General features: G+C 40.5%; 1 protein-coding gene across 2 annotated transcripts; it reads left to right on the top strand.

Moving 5' to 3' along the window:
* Nucleotides 1-542: 542 nt before the first annotated feature.
* hdr (hematopoietic death receptor) lies at nt 543-17,892 on the top strand. Of its 2 annotated transcripts, none has more exons than XM_028579346.1 (10): nt 543-666; nt 5,799-5,952; nt 6,151-6,279; nt 6,410-6,521; nt 6,681-6,772; nt 7,018-7,116; nt 8,937-8,977; nt 10,724-10,786; nt 15,958-15,994; nt 16,311-17,892. In XM_028579346.1, the coding sequence occupies exons 1-10, from the start codon at nt 643-645 to the stop codon at nt 16,598-16,600; spliced, it is 1,041 nt and encodes a 346-aa protein (XP_028435147.1). In that variant the 5' UTR covers nt 543-642; the 3' UTR covers nt 16,601-17,892. The 2 variants fall into 2 exon arrangements, with proteins under 2 accessions (XP_028435147.1, XP_028435146.1); XM_028579345.1 differs by having other exon boundaries at nt 10,724-10,960.
* Nucleotides 17,893-19,077: the final 1,185 nt, after the last annotated feature.

Raw genomic sequence — 19,077 nt, 5'->3', positions numbered from 1 at the left:
ACCTTATGAAGCTCATAGAGAGTACACCAAGGGTTTGCAGAGTTATCAAAAAAAGCAAAGGGTGGCTACTTTGAAGAATCTAAAATATAAGACATGTTTTCAGTTATTTCACACTCTTATGTTAAGTACATAATTCCATATGTGTTCATTCATTGTTTTGATGCCTTCAGTGAGAATCTACGATGCAAATAGTAATGAAAATAAATAAACACATTGAATGAGAAGGTGTGTCCAAACTTTTGGCCTGTACTGTAAATGATGTTACTACTTTTAATTAGTAAGAAGGCTTTTGAATGCAGGGCATTTACAAATGGGTTTCTTTACTTTTTATATTGGTATTTGTACTTAGGCCTAAGCAAATAATCTGAAATACTTCTTACATCAGTGATCTGTGTTTTTTGTTTTGGATTAATAAATTCGCCTATAGGCTATATCTATCTGTCTGTCTGTCTGTGTGTCGGATGGTGGTTCTAGGATAGGCTACTGGGTGCGGTACCGCCCAGCCGAAGTACGTCATTACGCACACCTGCGCTAGACTTTGGGACAGTAGCATATAAAACGCCTGTCAAAGCCCTTTGCCGCAAATGGAACTTTGGAAATGACTCCCTATAATTCTGTGGATTTAGACATCGCTACTAAAGCATGACACAATTTCTACAATACATGGTAAGTGTCTTTCAAATCGTACACCGCTCAAAAGTTTGCTTTTGTAATGGGCTGCCTCTGTTTGTTAAGACTTACGTTGTTAAACTACTTCTGTTTCGCTCCTGGCATTTTCTGAAGGTAAAAAATAATTAATAAATGGTTGCGTTGAGTCATTTTCCATTGAGCTCCTCCGAACTTTTCAACATGTATTAGCTCTCAGAAGTCTTTTCAAGGGGGCTATATTTTTCTGTTGGTTGAATATTGACTATCGAATATCGATTCGGCAAATATGGCCACCCGGCAAAATAGGAAAATTGTATGGGATTTTCTGGTAGTTAGCTAGTCTGTGTCTACAAGACTCTTCGGAGAATGTCACATTCATCCGTCAAAGTCCCTCTCAGTCTCTCTGAGCCTGAGTGCGAAATTCCTCATAGTCTTCAAAAAGTAACAAGTTCATTCAAGCTCTTTTCTCCTCATACACGACAGTGAGCTGCTCTAAGTGCCTATGTTCGATTGCTCGGGGTGAATTAACAATGAGTCTTACATTAATTAAGTAAATTAATAATAACATTCACGAATAAAACCTAGGCTACATGCCCTAACCATGTGGTGTGTTCCTGTTGTGGTGCCCAAATCTCGATTTATGAATACGTCAATTTGAAGTGCTCTTAGCAATTTCCATGCGTATATATCTTAGATTCTGGGCCAAACTGTATTTTATGAATTGTTAGTAATCTCTCCTCAATTCGGCAGTTAAGTTATCCGCAAAAATAACGCTACTTAGGCTACTTTAAAATTCCAGTCTTCTCCCTCTGACATCCCGCACTTGATGTTATCGCTCTACGTCACGTTACTCGGCTAGCAGAAGTTGCGGTGTAAACTACCACAGGAAGTTGATATTTTATTTAAATGGATTATAGGCATGCCGATTTAAAGCGCGTCTCTTAAAGATTCAATAGATTTTGTAGTTGAAATGTCTTCTGTATTTCTGCGTCGTTAAACAAGGTCACTTTCAGTTTGGCATGGAGGTTTGTATGATTAGTTTTTTCCTTTTATGGAAGGTTTACCTGGCTTGTTCAGACTGTGTTCGTTAAGCAAACTTGGGGAGTGTGGGTCATGTTACGACATAGCCATGGGTGTGGACAGCAATCTGGATGCATGATTGCCTCATTTGGTTTTCCCCCTTAACCTGGCCAAGCTATTGACTGAATTTGTACACACTGTTTTTGTAAAGATGGCATGAGTTTGAGTAATTTCTTTTAAAACCGGTAAGTTTAAGATGTCATTCTTCTCTGCTTATCTGTTTTAACAATACTGCGTTTATCAGACTGAGGATTGGAGTTTAATGGGGGTATAAATATTCACTGGTGTCACGATTTGACTATTATGTCAATAATTCGATATTAAGATTCATCCTCACCTCAATATTATTATATATTGCTACACACCAAGACAGACACACTCTACCGGTCAAAAGTTTTGGGTTACTTAGAAATGTCCACTCCATTACAGACAGAATACCAGTTGAGATCAGTTGCGTTTTTTTTTTTTTTTTGCTAAATGTAGAGGAGTTTGACCACAGCAGACAATCAACTATAAATGTCAGTAGGCAATAATTGATTATAGTCTGTCACTGAATGGATGCAGAATCCTCCAGGTCCACATCACAATGCATCAATGCAATTAATTTCAACACCGCTAGAGTTTAACCCTTGTGTTGTCCTTCGGGTCACCGGGACCCAAAGGACAACACAAGGGTTATGTACTTCCGTTTATTTTGTTGAGAATTGCTCTCTAAACCCTGTCTCTTGTAAAGTAAGTAAGAAAGTTTTGTTTCTAGAGCACATTTAAACACAGTTTAAGCTGGCCAAAATGTTGTACAAACAAGCACTAAGGTGCTGTATTAACCCTTGTTTTGTCTTTTGGGTTACAAGGACCCGAAGGACCACACAAGGGTTAAGCATGTCTGTAGGAAATCCCCCTCTCCCATCATATTCACCTGCCCAGCTCTCATCTTGTGGCCTGATCAGAAGTGCATTCCATTGGTTGGGCACAGTCATGTGACCCATAACTCCATAAAACTACTAAGAAAAAGAAATGACTTATTTTATTTGTTTACAGTATCTGTAGGTAAGCCATTTCCTGTGAGTGGCACTGATGTGTTTTATCTTCATCAAAGTAATAGACTACTCCTTTTGATGGTGCCTATCAAATACACAAAGCAGCAGGCAGAGCACACATACAACGAAGAAACTCATTTATGGTAAACACAAGATTTAAAGTGGTGCTTTTGCAGGATTAATTGTGGAGAAACTCAGTTTTACAGATGGTTAATTAACTACGTTTATATTGTGCTTTTTCTAGTCTTAACCACCTCTCAAAGCGCACAGCTCTGTCAATTAAATCAACTAATCGATTAGTCGACAAAATCCTATAAGAGTTAGTCGACTAAGAATTTATTTAGTTGAGGACAGCCCTAGGGGGGGGGGGTGCTGGCCATTCTCCTTCCACCACCTGTGACTCGCACATTCCTCCCCAGCCAATAAGGGACGTCTGTGTACACTTGTGACGTCACTTTGCCCAGGGGGACCCCGGTTGACAGGGTCCGGGGGTTTCACTAATATGCCAGGTCTGACTGAAGAGAGGGAGGGATGGTCAGCATTCGCCACTTGTGGCATATATGGCTGAGGCGCTGGCGATGAAACCACCTCTGGATCCTCCTTGGGGAGGAGACCCAGGGGGACTACTACGTGATTTGCAGACCTCATGCCCAGAAGACTCATCACAGACAATGCTGACACTGTGGCGTGGTGCGCGACAACGAGATCAGTGCATCTTGTCTTGGCGTTGACAGCCTGGCCCTCCATGACAATCAAGTTTATGTCCATGGCTCATCAATGCCGCGCTGTGCTCCGAAAGCAGGCGTGCGCATGTTTGTGTGTTTACAGACATGGCCAGCAAGGAGCGCAGAGCCCATTCTGCTGCTGAGCAAGACATGTGATCATGTCGCCCAGCCCATGGTAGGGCTCTGTTGAAAGGGCGGCGGACTCTCACCGCCGTATGGGGAGCGAGCGGCCACTGTCGTCCTCCGAATGACTGAGCGGCACTGCTCGAGCATTCGCTCCTGCTGTCTGCATAGTGAGAGTGGTGGAGCTCCGCGTGCTGCGGTGGGCTGGTGTGTGCTTTTGTCGGGAACGACTGTCATGTTGTCAGCGCACTGTTCAGTGGGAACAAGGGCTGCTTGGTTGAGCGGAAACTGCTCTTTAGATGGGTGGAAGTGGACATTAAAAGGGCCGTCGTGTCTCCAGCTCTCAAATGTAGAGGGACAGACGTTCCCCGCGCCCCGACATTGCCACCGCCGATGTTTGTTGGGTGGCTCGGGGGGTGGGTTAGACCAGGTGGGGGCCACCTTCATGGTCCTCCGGCTCCATGAAGCCTGCCGGTGATGTGGAGCCAGCAGTCGCTGCAGGGCGGAGGAGCGGAGCTTGTGGCCTGGGAAGATGCCGCCGCAGCAGAGGGCGCGCCATTGTCATGGCGACGGCGCTGCTGTGGAGGAGCTGCCTTCCAAGAGCCGAGCCTTCGGAGCCGCTCCGCGTCTTCGGCCGCTTGGTGAAAGTGGGATGTGGCTGTCTAAAGGCGGGGCCAAAATAGTCCATCGGGAGCTATGGGGCCGTACAGAAGCTTGCGTCTGACGTCCGTGGGTAGCTGCGACGTGTGGAGCCAGATGTTTCGCTGGGCCACAGTCTGCTCTGAGTACATACCTGATCCTGGGGGGAAGGAGGCATGGGCTTCCGCTGCCTGAAAAAAGTTGCCTTCGGAAGCAGAATGGATGCCAGGCTCTGCTGGGACTGGGTTGAAAATCCTTACCAAAACCAAGTTTACAATGTTATACTGTCATCATATTACAGGTATTAATCTCACAATCTTAGCCAAAAATAAACATCACCTCATCACTATGCAAACAGCTGTTTTTTGAAAATGAAAAATATTATTAAAAATGTCTTTCTTTAACTCTCTTCCAAAAAAAGACACACTAGCCAGATCTTTACAACATGACGGTGCTCATGGAAACACTAACGCTTTGTCCACAGTGGCTGCCAAACTCAACACCAAGTGTTCCTACTAGTTGCTTTAAAGTGTTAGTGCGTAACGTTTTTATAATAATGAACATCTGTTACATTCAAGCCATTGCCAAATGACTTTATATAAAGCTAAAAGACCCAAAACTCTCTGTATTTCTCATTATGGCTGTATTTATAATTTGGTGTCGTCAGGTGACTTTCGTGCACAGAAACTCGAGTGAAGATAATTACCTCTTCTGAAGAGTCCTGAGTGTCCTCCTTGGCTACTAGCAACCGCGTGGAGGAGGGGTGAGGGTGGTGCACGATCACGGAAGGCTTGTAGACTCATGCGGCAGTCAAACTACGCATTATAGCTATTATGTAATAAGAGAGTAGCACCTTTTTATAAAACAAAACAATTTTATTTATAGTTTCAAATAATAAGAAGTTATCTCAAGACACTTTACGAATTTAAGAAGACCCAACAATTCCAATTATTCCCCCAAGAGCAAGCATTTAGTGCAACCGTAGTGAGGAAAAAGCAAAGACGCCAAAGGGAACAAAAACAAATAGTTGGGGCTGCAATTTAGTATTTTCATTATCTTTGAATCTGCTGATTGTTTTCTCGATTTGATTTTGATTAGACTTTCTATGCGCATCTATCATAATGTCTCAGAGTCCAATGTGACTCAAATACCAACCATTTATTTGACTAACTGTGTTCAGTTTACTATGATCTAAAACGGAAGCGCATTCGATAAGTTGAAACCAGTCAGTTTTACTTTGTTATCAACAATTACGGGATTATCAAAATGAGGGCTGCAACCAATGATTATAACCATTATTGATTAGTCAGCCAATATTTTCTCTGTTAATTGTTTGGTCTATAAAATGTTGCATATTTTATTAATCAATTCTAAGTCGAAGTTGACAAATTTAAATGCTGGAGCCAGTGAATTTTAGAAATCTTTGCATATACTACACTAAATGTTCAATAAATTGATTCTAAAACAAAAAGGAATCAACCAATAACTACAATATTTGTTGTTTTTTTAACATGACTGTCCTCATTTTATTTTTTTTCCCCCAAAGGCTTTTTTGACATTGATCTGGCACCTCAAACCCACGGGTGCATATCCGCGGTCTGGCCTTGACTTGGTAGGCAACAGGACAAGGCGGGACGTCTCTTGCAAACCCGGCCAGGAGTACCTGGATGGAAACATCTGCTGTTCATACTGTCCAGCTGGTAAGACCCATAGAGCTAGACTTGATTTAGTCCACTCAGACTGAAGTTCTGTCACCAGATCGAATCAATAAAATCCATCACCAGAGCTATGAAGCAGGTTGAGCTTCATTGTGATTTGTTATTGTTAAAGTAGAGCGAAGGCTAAATTAAGAAGGTGTATAAAGATATTTGGGGGTTACTTTTCTGTGTGTGTGTAAGGTACACGTAAGATATCGCCCTGCACCAGAACAGGAGAGAAGGGGAAGTGTGAGGAATGCGACGATGGGACATACACTGAGCACGATAACGAACTGCAGCGGTGTTGGAAGTGCACACGGTGTCGCTCAGGTAATTCTGCCTGACGGCTTTATGCTATCGATTGGAATGACTGTGGAAGAAAAATCCATAGTCAACCTTTTCAAAGTGCTCAGAGCATAAACTTGGACTTAACAAGGTCTTTTTCATGTTGCTATCTCAGATCAGGAAGTTGTAAGGCCATGTACTCCAACTCAAGATACTGAATGTCAGTGCAAATTGGGAAGATTCTGTGCTCCTGAGCAACCATGTGAGATATGCAAGACGTGTTCAAGGTGAGTCTATGCAGACGAAACGGGACACACCTGATGCTTGGTTTATTTAAATTTAGTGATGGAAGAATAATCCTTCTTTATGTCACTTGTTTGTGAATTAGGGACCATTGTTTCTAAGACAGCCTCACTCATTTTTATTCTGTCATGCTTTCAATTCAGATGTGAAGAAGATGAAGAGATGGAGAGGAGATGCACCTCTACTTCCAACACAGAGTGCAAGAAAATCCAGACTAATGCTGCCTCTACCTCAGGTACACAGCACAGTGGAAGCTAATGCCACATGAAAAGCACAACCTTCTAAAGACATCAGTCATCACTGAAGACATGCTTGGTTTTTTCACTTTTTTTATTTTTTAAAAGACAAAAATGCATACAACTTTACACATGAAGCTGCAACATGAGAAAAGCAACAAAGTATGAAACTTATTATCATTACCATGATATGGTGCTAATGGTTGTCAATATTGCTTCTTATTTTATTTATTTATTTTATCAGCAAAGGCCTCTGTGATTGTGCCGCTTGTACTGATTCCTTCTGTGGTTATTGGTGGGATAATCATTGCTGTGTGCACAAGGAGACATCATAAAGCAACAGGTAGGTAAAAAAAACTATTTCTAGGAAAGATAAAGGTTGGAAAATATTTAAAATCCTTAATTTCCAAGTTTTGATAAAGATGAAATGTGTATCCAAGGAGAGTGACTGTATTTATACTTAAACCATTTTAAAATCTTCTAGTTTAATTTTTTTTCTCCCCTACCATAATCAGCATAAACCGAATGGAACGATGACAACATCAACAGATGCAGTCAGAAAATTGGGACCTAGCAAAGTAAATTATAGCATCCAGTATGACACTACACATTTTCAGTTTTGACAAGAAAAACTTAGTGCAGCATGGAATTGTTTGGCTTGCTGAAGGCTAAAGAAACTCCTTGTTTACCCCGAAATACAGTCCAAAACGTATAAATATTCAGTTTACTCTCAAATCCGACAAAAAAGAACCGATTTTATATGAACTAGTTGATTAATCAAAACTTTCAGGTAGAACTTTTAAGTTTTTAAATGTACAGTGCTGCTCATGAGTATTGGAACCCCTGCTACAGTTGACTAAAAAGAGGAATAAAAAAAATCATCTTTTGGAAATTGATCTTAATGCCTTAATTGAAAAAAATTAGAGATTGGCATGGTTTTATTTCAGTTAGCCTAGTTAGCCTAATAGCTGGTTTGATTTGCATTGAGAGATGGTCTTATGGAAAGTACCCCATGCCAATCTCTAGGTATGGTGAAAGGTATGTGATGATGTGGGGGTATTTTAATTCCAAAGGCCAAGGGAACTTTATCAGGATGCATAGTACCCTGGATCCATGAAATAACTGGCCTTTAAAAATAAAAATCTGCCTGCCTATATGGGAATTTAACATAGGTTGTTTCTATACTTATGCCCCCTGTATTTTAAGGAAGAACATTTCTTTATTTACGATTTGATTATTCATTCACAAAGAAAATTGGCTTCTGAAAGGTTGGAGTTTTCCTAATTTTTTCAATTAAGGCCTTAAGATCAGTTTCCAAAAGATGGATATTTTCTTTTTTTTTTTTCTTTTTAGTCAACTTTAGTTCCAATACTCATGAGCAGCACTGTATGTGACTAGGCCGGAAAGACATTATCTGACTCACAGGGCGTGTCATTATGTGATTCACAGTGCTTGTCAGACAGAAACATGTTGGTTAATGAATGTTTTAGGATGAGTAGTGATATCACTGCAGGCTTTGTGTCTTTGACACACATGGGCATACAGCCTTTTCCAACATGCTGCAGGATTTTCTGTAGCAATATGGTCAGAAACCTGCTTTACAGGACTACAAACGGCAGGTACGGCATTGATTGTTTCAGTTAATGATCACACCGCAGCAGGTGGTACAGCAGTTGATGTGCTTACGCTTTCTGCTGATGATGTTGGAAAAAGGTGTAGTAGGATAATAAAACGTAAATATCAGGTTGGCCTGCATAGTCAATATGTTAAAACAACTGTCTGTGACACTGTATGTCATCATTCAGAACAAACTTGAAACTGGACTTGCATCCAGTTGTTGGCATGTAACACCTTTTCCATTTGGATTCTGCAATGACAAGCCATGTGAAGATATTTTTCCTGGTCTCTACTGTTTGCAATGTAAACGCCACTCAATCCAGCACAAATTAGTGCCACACGGTCAGGTTTCAGAGCTGACCTATGAAAATAGCTCTGACACCAATGATTGGTGTGGCCAGAGGTGATGCAATAAATGTTTGAACCCAAAAAGAGCAGCAGTTTTCTGCCCTTTCAGTTAATGAGTGTTGATTTATCCATTAAGGGAAATTCACACATACATGCTATAAAATGGCTGTTCTTTTCTTTTCTCTCATCCTTTTTCAGACACTCAGAGAAATGTACTTGATGGGCTACAAGCTGGACTGGTGAGTCACTAATGATAATTTCATGTGCAGTGGCTTCAGTATTGGGTCTGGACGTTTTCTCCAGAAATGAGTGCGTTCCATATACTGTAAAAATGTTCGTAATTGATCACACATTTATTTTCTCTCTCTCGTGTGCATGCTGTCCAGAGGCAATACACAATTAGAGCTATCGAAACAGATTTTTTTATTTTTTATTTTTTTGGGGGGGGGAGGGAGATGACAGCCTGAGTGTCCGCCTGCATTTGCTTTTTGCAAAATCAACCGTTAATCAGAAATGTTACTTTTTAAGCATGCAATGAATGCTATTAGCGCTACTGCAAACCTGCGCCCTGGTTTGTTTGCTCATCTACTCAATAACCCATAATGACAAAGTGAAAGCATGTGTTTGCAAATGTATTAACAATCAAAACCTGAAATCTCATTTACAATCATTTTCAGACTCTTAATTCAGAACTTTGTGGGAGCCTCTTTGGCAGCAAATGTCTTGTTGGGTAAGTCTCTACAAGCTTTGCGGTCCGTGTAACGCTTATCAGTTAAATTTTCTAAACCTAAACCGACATTTGGAAAAATAGAAGAATGGGTTCAAATATTAAATTTTTCATTGGATATTGAATGAAATATCATTTTTCTTCAGAACGAGGGAGAGAATATCATTGCAGTATTGAATAATTGGAGCCCAGACACAATTTTATATTTTTCAAAATTTCTGATCCTCTGAATAAAAACAGAAAAAAACGGGTTAAAGATAAAAAAAAATTATTTGTCAAGGTGGGAAAAAATTTGAATAATTGTTTTTCCAAATGTCCCTTAGACACAATAGATTTAAAAATATTTTTCAAAATACCCTGATCCTCTGAATGGAAAAAAGCTTCTGCGGACTGGGTTAAAGATAAAAAAAAACAGCTGTTGTCAAGGTGGGAAAAAATTTGAACCAATTTTTCTGTTTTTCCAAATGTCCGTTTGTTGTCTTGGCTGTATGCTTTTGGTCATTGTCGTACACTGAGACCCTTTTCACCATGGGGATTTTAAAAAGTTTGTTCTATTCTGCCTGGCAACTAAGAGTTCTGCCCGAAGAGAATATTTTCCCTCATGCTCGGAGTCCTTTAAATGCTATTTGGCATACTCCAAGCGACGTGTGGCTTCCGTCTAGCCACTCTACCATAAAGGAGTGATGCTGAGGATTTTCGAAGTTCTCAGAGAGTTGGGTTAGCCCAGGTGGAAAACGACATGAGGTCCAGGAAAGATGTGAAGGAGAATTCATAAGGAACTAGGAAAAACAATCCAGGTGTACAAGAATCCGACTGCACTTTCACTCGGCTACGTAATTATGCGATGGCGGATGTTACTGACGTGGGTCTGCCGTGGTGAAACTACAGAAAGCGCATCTGAATACTTCTCCCTGTGCAAGCTTTTTAATGCAGGCTCTATAAATGTGCACAACCTGGTGGAAAATATTCCTTCATTACCACTTTGTCATCATGGGTTCTTGACTGGCAAAAATCTACAGCACAAAATGTGCAAAAAGGGAAGGGCTCTGATTACTTTCTGCAACCACTGTATACTTCAGAATGTATTTAAAACAAGGGCAGAGCAGTACAATAAAGTGATAGCTGAGACTAAAGTTTCCTCAGGTTTTATACAATGAATAAAGATGAATACAGAAGCCCATAACTGATGTACAGTAGACTGAGAAATATATAAAAGCTGTTTTTAAAAAAATGTCTCTTTCTTCTCTGTCCCACTAAGGAAAGGAGCAACGGAGAAACCCCAGGGCAGAGCTGCTCGAATCTGATCCTGTCCCGGCAACTGGTGAGAGCCAAATCCTCGGCCGGCATTGAGGAAGAGCGCAAAGTGCTATGTGAAAGCCTCTGCAGCAGCTCAGCCAGTAACTCCCAGCACAGTCTAACTGGCCTGCCCTGCTCTGCCTTCCCCGCATATCTCCCGCCAGCCTGTCCCATGGTCCCCACACAGCCCAACAGCAGGGTGAGACCCAACCGCTCATTTCCACCCTTGCTTCTGTCCTTGCTTCCCTTTTTGCTTAATTCCTTCTCACCTGCTTACTCCTGTAGAGTAGCCAAAAATTGTACTCAAGTAAAAGTACTGTTACTTCAGAATAATATGACTCAAGTAAAAGTAAAAAGTAGTCATCCAAATAATTACTTGAGTAAGAGTAAAAAAAGTACTTGGTGAAAAAAACTACTCAAGTACTGATTAACTGTTGGGTAACGTCTGATTTATTTTTTAACAAGCATTCAATCAGACAGACAAAAATACAAAATAATCCTCTTTAGGCAAATTATAGTTCATCCAAATTAATAAAATAAATTACAAAATAGCTTAAATTAAAATAATCCAGGTAAATTCAAGTACTTAAAAAAATAAAATCAATAAAATAATAATAAATAAAAAATAAATAAGCACAAGTAACACAAATTTCCAAACGTTTATACTTTCTTACCAGGCTCTGCATGCAGAACTAGAACAAGGTAACGTAGCTGCTGTTTTGCACTTTTACTAAGGTAAACTTGCTTTCAGTATGAGGCCAGGGCTGTTGCCTCTGCATTGCCGTTGATTCTGACATTCTGACATTCTGACTGTAAAGCTAACCCGTCCCGCCGCTGAGATCAATATGAGTATGGTGACGAGACTGCACAACTGTTTGATTTGTGAAACACAGTCACGTGGTAGAGCCTTTAGCGGAAGTCTCTCTCGCTGTCAAAATAAAACATTAAAATGAGGCGAACGCGGGGGAGATAAAAACAATGACGCGTAGAATACCAAAGAGGTAAAAAGAAAAGTAATGAGCTCATTGTGGCCTAATGTAGCGGAGTAGGAGTACAGTTTCTTCTTCACAAATCTACTCAAGTAAAAAGTATAGTGATTTTAAAACTACTCCTAGAAGTATAATTTTTTCAAAAACTTACTCAAGTAAATGTAACGGAGTAAATGTAACTCGTTACTACCCACCTCTGTTACAGAGTAATGCTTTGCTGTCTTAACAGCAGACAACCTCCGCTGTCCGGTTACACTGGTCTGACCGTGCTCTTCATCCAGTTTCCCCACTTTGATTCTGACATTACAAAGTGCATGAAAACGCATGTTAATATCACACATGCATAATGTCTATGTGAGCAACATTGACTTTTTTTATTTCAAAATTTAATATTGACCACTCACTGTGTTCACCTTCTGATTTTATGCAGTTCAATTCACCTCACATCACTGCATGATTTCACAGTCAGGTTGATGTGTTTTGTCAAGATGCTCCATCGTTTTGTAGCTCCTGAGAAGAAACAAAATAGCTTCTGCAAATAGCCAAAAAAGCCAGTGGCATCCCTGGACGACATGTCAGCTTCAGCTATGACAAGATCCCTTGAATTAAATTGTAGCAGTCGGGCCTGAACCCCTTGCTTTTTCCCCTTCGTGTTTGCTCCATTGTCATAGGCCTGTCTGCGGCAATTATCAAACGTCATGTCGAGTTCCTTCAACTTGTCTAGAATGTCAGTAGACCGGTTCAGGCCAGTTGTTTCACCCACCACCATATACCCAAGGAAAAACTTCCTCTTGGCCATGTGCTCCTCCTTGTATGTATCTCAGCATTGACCCTGCATTAATTTAGAAATACTCAGAAAAATGATCAGTATAGAAAGAGACAAAATATTCAAACAAAGAATCTTATACCGAAAAAAATTATAAACATTTAAAACTGAAAGCATGCAGCCAAGGATCTCTCCCCCTTTATTACTTATTTATCAACTATTTGATAAATCTAATATAAAACGATAATAATATGAGTTGCAATATTGCACACAATTCAACAATGTTTGCTTTATATCATTCATAATGACGTTTTATATTTATATCTTACCTACAGGAATAAAAGCAAAATGATACACCTTACACAAGACTACATTTCTGAATCTTAAACCTTATTTTTGCATTTAATTGAATACAACTTAAATATGGTTACGAGCGCATTTGTCTACTACAAAACGTTTTCTATTTCCCCGGCAGATGTCCACCATGCCTTTGCATCCTGACATAAATGCAATCAAAATACCAGTTCATTTTGTCATGTATTTTGTGTCACATTCAGATGTAGCTAAGCTAGCTGTAGCAGTAACACAAAGGAACCTATCTTGCACTCAGCGCAATTGCCTTTTGTACATTCCTATTTTGCACCCGACGCACGGCGGACTTTTCCCTCCACAGACGCACGTCGGTAAATTAGGGAATGTATTTGCTAGGGCTGCCACCTCTTAGTCGATTAGTCGACTAATCGGTCGTTTTGGTCTTAGTCGACTAAGATTTCTTTAGTCGATTAGTCATTTTTTTTATGCTTATTCATGCTTAATTACTCATTTCCAAGAAACTTCTGAGCACATTTATGGTAAACACAAGATTTAAAGTGGTGCTTTTGCAGGATTAATTGTGGAGAAACTCAGTTTTACAGATGGTTAATTAACTACATTTATATTGTGCTTTTCTAGTCTTAACCACCTCTCAAAGCGCACAGCTCTGTCAATTAAATCAACTAATTGATTAGTCGACAAAATCGTATAAGTGTTAGTCGACTAAGAATTTCTTTAGTCGAGGACAGCCCTAGTATTTGCGCTCCCGGGGGCAGTTCAGCGAAAAGAGGAGGCGTGTTCAGGCGCAAACGTTCTCTGGTGCTATTTTGCAGTTTCAGAAAACAATTCCGCCACTGACCAGGAAAAACCTGGTCTAAAGTCAGTGGCACGTTATTCAGATGCTATTTTAGGGGCGCATGCTTGGCCATAATGCTTGGCACAACGCACATACACTTCTCTCATCTAAACGGACACAGCAGTTCCCATTTTTGCAAACCATACATAATTACAAAGAAAAATATTACTGAAAATGCGCTTCAGGTGTTTGGATAGATCAGGAGACACTTCACAGTACAGTCCTCAAAAAGTTGCAGCCTTCTTTGTGGCTTGTTGTATTTTACACATTTCCATGAATCATGGATGTGTTGATGACATAAATTAGGAAATATTCGAGGACTTAAGGAGACGTGATGTTGAACTACGGTGGGATTGGACACTCGATGCCCTCCAGGTGGAGCGGGTGGACGGAGATGGCGTGGGGGGACGAGGAAGGGGCACAACAGGTACAGGTGGTGCGTTTGGAGGCCCACGCTCCATGGCTGCAGCAATCCTCTCCAGACTTGAGGAGATGCGCCCGAGAGGCCGCAACAACATCGCCACCCGACCAAGACGGGCATTAATTAGCCTACTTTGCCGCATCCCGGACAGCTCCTGCTGGCGTGCGCCACGCAAATCCGCCGTCATAATAGCAATCCGCCATGGAACACGCGCTCCTGCTCTTAAAGGGAATGCAAGATGACGCTCTGATTGGTTATTTTCACGTTACGCCCAAACCACAGCTAGCTACTTCAGACCAACCCATTTAAGATTTGCGTCGGGCGCAAGACTCATTTATCCCGCCGGTATAATAGCAACAGCCCGAGATCCGCCCACAAAGCTATTTGTGTTTTGCGTTTCATACTTGCGTTTCAGATCGTTAAAATAGGGCCCCAAGTCTGAGTTCTTCAGACTTCAAGAGACCTTTTCTGTCCCACTGCACATCCGACACGTCACCTAATTTGTGTGAGACTGTAGCCTATATTCCGCTGAATTCTACTGAATGACAATCCTAAGAAAAGTTAGTTTCCATGCTTATTGTGTTTCCACAACAATGTTAGTGAGTAAATCTACTGAAATGGCCAGCACACCATAACAGAGGAGTGTGATGCGTCAGATGAGAAAGCAGAGGTTTATTTACTAGCCCAGTGAACTGCTGTAGCCCAGGTAGCTGCTGTAGCCCAGGTAGCAGAGGTGAAATTATCCCAGGAAGCTGCGGTAACCCAGGTAGCAGAGATGGTATTAGCCCAGGGAGCTGCTGTATCCCAGGTAGCTGTGATGGTATTAGCCCAGGGAGCTGCTGAAATCCAGGTAGCAGTGGTGGTATTAGCCCAGAGAGATGCTGTAGCCCAGGTAGCAGAGGTAGAGTTAGCCCAGGAGGCTGCAGTAGCCCAGGTAGCAGAGGTGGTATTAACCCAGAGAACTGCTGTAGCCCAGGTAGCAGTGGTGGTGTTAGCCCAGAGAACCGCTGTAGCTGTAGAACAGGACTTAGAACAGGTCCAGGGTTTTGCTCAACATCACCAGCCAGAAGTAGTATCCTCAAAAGATTCACAACCCCAAGGAATGATCTAGATGCTGTTTGATCAAGTTTACCTGGTGGCGGCCCAGCATATCCACAATCCAGGATTCTTGCATACAAAAGATGTTGGCTCCTCTTCGCTGGATAGAGAGTTGAGTTATCCATTTTCCTTGGACACGTTAAACTCAAGAGGAGGTAGAAAGACAGGAAAAGACCAGACAAGCATGGCAAAATCCAAGGGATTTTGATAAACTGTTGTGGCAAACACACAGGACCTGCCAAACACTGTGGCTGCACCCTGGCGGCCATCTTGTCTCTCAGGAATGTCTATCACCATACCCCCTGTATATCTTTGCCAAGTGCAAAGGGGGGTTTTGGGGGGTCATAGAAAAATTATTACTGGCGAGGGGAGGGTCATGTCTATTTTGACTGAAGATCCCAAAACTCCTCTGGTGGTCCCTGAAATGAATAACGAACAGTCCCTTAGCCTACGATCACACTTAGTCTCTGCTGTTTTTGGTGCCCCCTCCGCACTTGGTGCCCTACAGTGGGAGCGGCTACACAGACTGTCACTGTCTCAGTCATTGTGAGACATGCCTTCTGTAGTGTCATATGTCTGTTGTGTTGATATTGTTACTAATTATAACATGTGAGTCATCTTAAGAGGAATTTTTGGACATGCCAAGTAACTGAATAATCAATGAGTTTTATTCACCAGGACTGACAATTTCTGACTCATTAATAATTTCAATAGACTTCTTTGATTAATGATTGTTCTCTCTTTTGTCATTTAGGAAGATAAGCAATTTCCCAAGCTTGTTCCTGTGAATGGTAAAATTTCTTTTACTTTCATTCCTTCCTCTCAAACAATAGACCCCCCCCCTCCCCCCCTTATGTTACTCAAATGTGACAACACTGGTACACCTTTGTTAAAAACCACAGTGGATATTTCAGTTTTTCATGCTGCCACATTCTTGTTGTCGCAACCCTGCTTTGTGACCGCTTTGAGTCCCCTATGTCAGGTGTAGTTATGTACAAGTTCTACATGTTCAAAATCACTTAATAATGAAGCCTATAATTACAATGGTGACTGCATACCTGAGAGGTCAGGATGGTGTTTAATTAAGGTCTTTATCTTTGGTTGTAGGTGAAGAGTCTCTGAGGAAATGCTTTGAGTATTTTGAAGAAATAGACTACTACTACCACAAGCGATTCTTCCGGCACATTGGGATAATGGACAATGTAATCAAAAGCAAAGACCACCTTCTCTATGATGACAAGATCCATGAATTGCTGAATATTTGGGTGGAGAAAGAGGGCAAAGAAGCCACCTTAAATGACCTGCTAAAAGCATTGCTTGATTTAAATCAAAGGCGAACAGCTGAGACTGTCAAGGAAAATGCTGTTCTCAATGGTCATTACTTTTGTGATAATTAGAGGTGAATTGTTCAAGAAAACCCCTTGCTAACAGCACTCCAGACACGTGAAATCTGCCATGAAAAACTCATGGTGTGAGCTCCTTGTTGGAGTAGGCTTGAGTATTGTCCAATAAGCACCTCAGAAGGCTACCTCCTGTCCATAGTGGTCTTTTGAGTAGTAAATCTATTCGGACAAAAAAGCACATTACTCTTACACTTACAATGTGAATATTTTACTGAAGCTGCTGCTACTTCAGTAAGGGCATGCAGGTAATGCAGGGCCTTGTTTAGTGGTGGTAGTGTTTAATTACAGCCATTTTTTTTTTTTTTTTTTTTTTTTTTTTTTTTTTTTTTTCTGACTTTCCTTAGCTCTACATGCAGTGTTGATAATGAGAGTATTTAATTACAAGAAGTGTCTTGTTTATAAGTGTGCAAAACTTTTTTACTTAAAATTAGAACAAATCTTAAGACTGCTTGATTGTTTCACATAGTGAATGTGATGTTCATCAGACCTTAGGAATGAATGTCTTAATGGCTGCACTGATTGAGCAATGGAACATATGAAGCAATTAACAAAATGTGATCAATTGCTATGAGATTATATTATGCTGGACAGCAGTTATGTTTGGTTGTAAAAAGTATGCGCTCTGACTGTATTGTAAAATTGTTGATCAAAAGTGTTTCCCAAGAATCATTAGACAATGATTCATTGATTTTTTTCTTTTTTTTTTTTTTTTTTTTTTTTTTTTTTTTTTTCTGTGTTGTATTTCTGGTCTATTGTTACAGTTCTGCCATGATCCTGATCACAATGACCTCCTTAAAAGTTTACCAAACCACAAAAGGTTCTACTGATGTGCATCGCTTTAGCTTTGTTGTATTAAGTGCCTTGCAATACCAAAGTGCCTTGACTACATTTTTTATAGAAGTTAGTCACAATGTTACATAATATAAACTTATACTTTATTACTTACTACTTAATAGTCTGTTTTCTCTCTCACTTTCATGGCCTGTAGTGTCAGTGTCCGCCTATTGTTTCTGATATTGATTTTCTTTTTAACTTATTTTACAAACCTAATCAGGTGTTGCTTTTTTTACAGAATAATTGCAAGCTGATGGGCTCTGACCGATCAAATTCAAAAATTGGGCTTCAAAGCAATTATTAAAGTACAACTTATGTGTAAATAAAATGAATAAACACTGCCCCCTTTCTCTTATTTTCTTTGTCTGAAATTACATGTGTTTTATGGTATTCTTCCAATATATATAGTGCACTGGTTGGTTTTGTGGGGAATTGCGCACTGATGGGGAATTGCGCACTGATGACAAATTCCAAGTCTTGAATTGAATATAACTTAAAATTGCTGTTTTACTGTACATTGTCAATAGTGTCAGCCAGTGAGCTAGCTAGGAAAGTGGGCCACACCCTTGTTAGTGCATGAGGAAACAAGCCAAAATGTCAAACGTTCACTTAAAATAACTGCAGAATGGAATGCGACAAAGTTTTATCAATGTATTTAAATGGGATATCACTGCTTTTATGGAGAATATAATAATAGATAATGCAATTCTCCTATAACAAACACATTGAGTATGTTTTGCTTTTTTAAGATACATTTTTTATTTAGTTTCTCTATTTGAAACAATAACAACAGAACAGACAAACCCACTTGAACAATCCCCCTCTCCCACCCCCACCCCAACAATCCCCCTCTCCCACCCTCCTCCAAGGTCTCGAGGAAAAGGAGAAAAAAAAAAGAAACTAAACAAAAACCGAAATCCCACCTTGCCTTGTCTCTCTCCTCTACTTGATGATGCTGAGGTCATTAGGACTGATACCTGTGCTGCTGCACCTTTCCATAGGTCTATAGTCAATGACTTGGCTTTGTTAATCATTGCTGTGGAGAGCTCAAGCATAACTATATCCAGCCAACCACTGTTTTATACAAAGCGAGTGGGGTTTGAGCCAGCTAACCAAACTTTCTTTTGTTTCCCAAGCAGATGTAATTTAGAGTTGTCCTTAAGTAACAAAACAATCGGGTCAGTAGGAATTCGACATCCTAGCACATCAGATATTATTGATGTTGTTTTATTCCAAAACTCATGCACCTGTTCACACTCCCAGACCATGTGTAGGAAAGTTCCAGTTTGTTGAGGTTGGCAGAATGTGGAACTTTTTATTTTTATTTACAGTTAGTTATGTTCCTTGGGGTATCGAGTTGGGGAATCACCCTCTTCATGTAATCTTTGACATTAAGGGTAAAATTAATGGTATTGTCTCAGAGTTATACAAGTTTATAACTAAAGTCTCATATAAGCCCTTATCATTTATCAGGAATTTATTTAACATCTCTCAGGAACCAGACAGGTGTGTGGTTTGGTCAAATATATCTTTATCATCTAGAAATCCTGATCATCAAATGATACACTACAGATTTATCCAAAGGTCTTATTTAACCCTGCGAAGATTACAGCAAATGAAACTCAGAGACAACCCAT

This window comes from Perca flavescens, chromosome 5 (genome assembly GCF_004354835.1).
Source record: "Perca flavescens isolate YP-PL-M2 chromosome 5, PFLA_1.0, whole genome shotgun sequence".
NCBI classification, from domain to species: Eukaryota; Metazoa; Chordata; class Actinopteri; order Perciformes; family Percidae; genus Perca; species Perca flavescens.
Note: the sequence above shows the minus strand (reverse complement) of the source record. Positions and strands in the feature narration are given on the sequence as shown.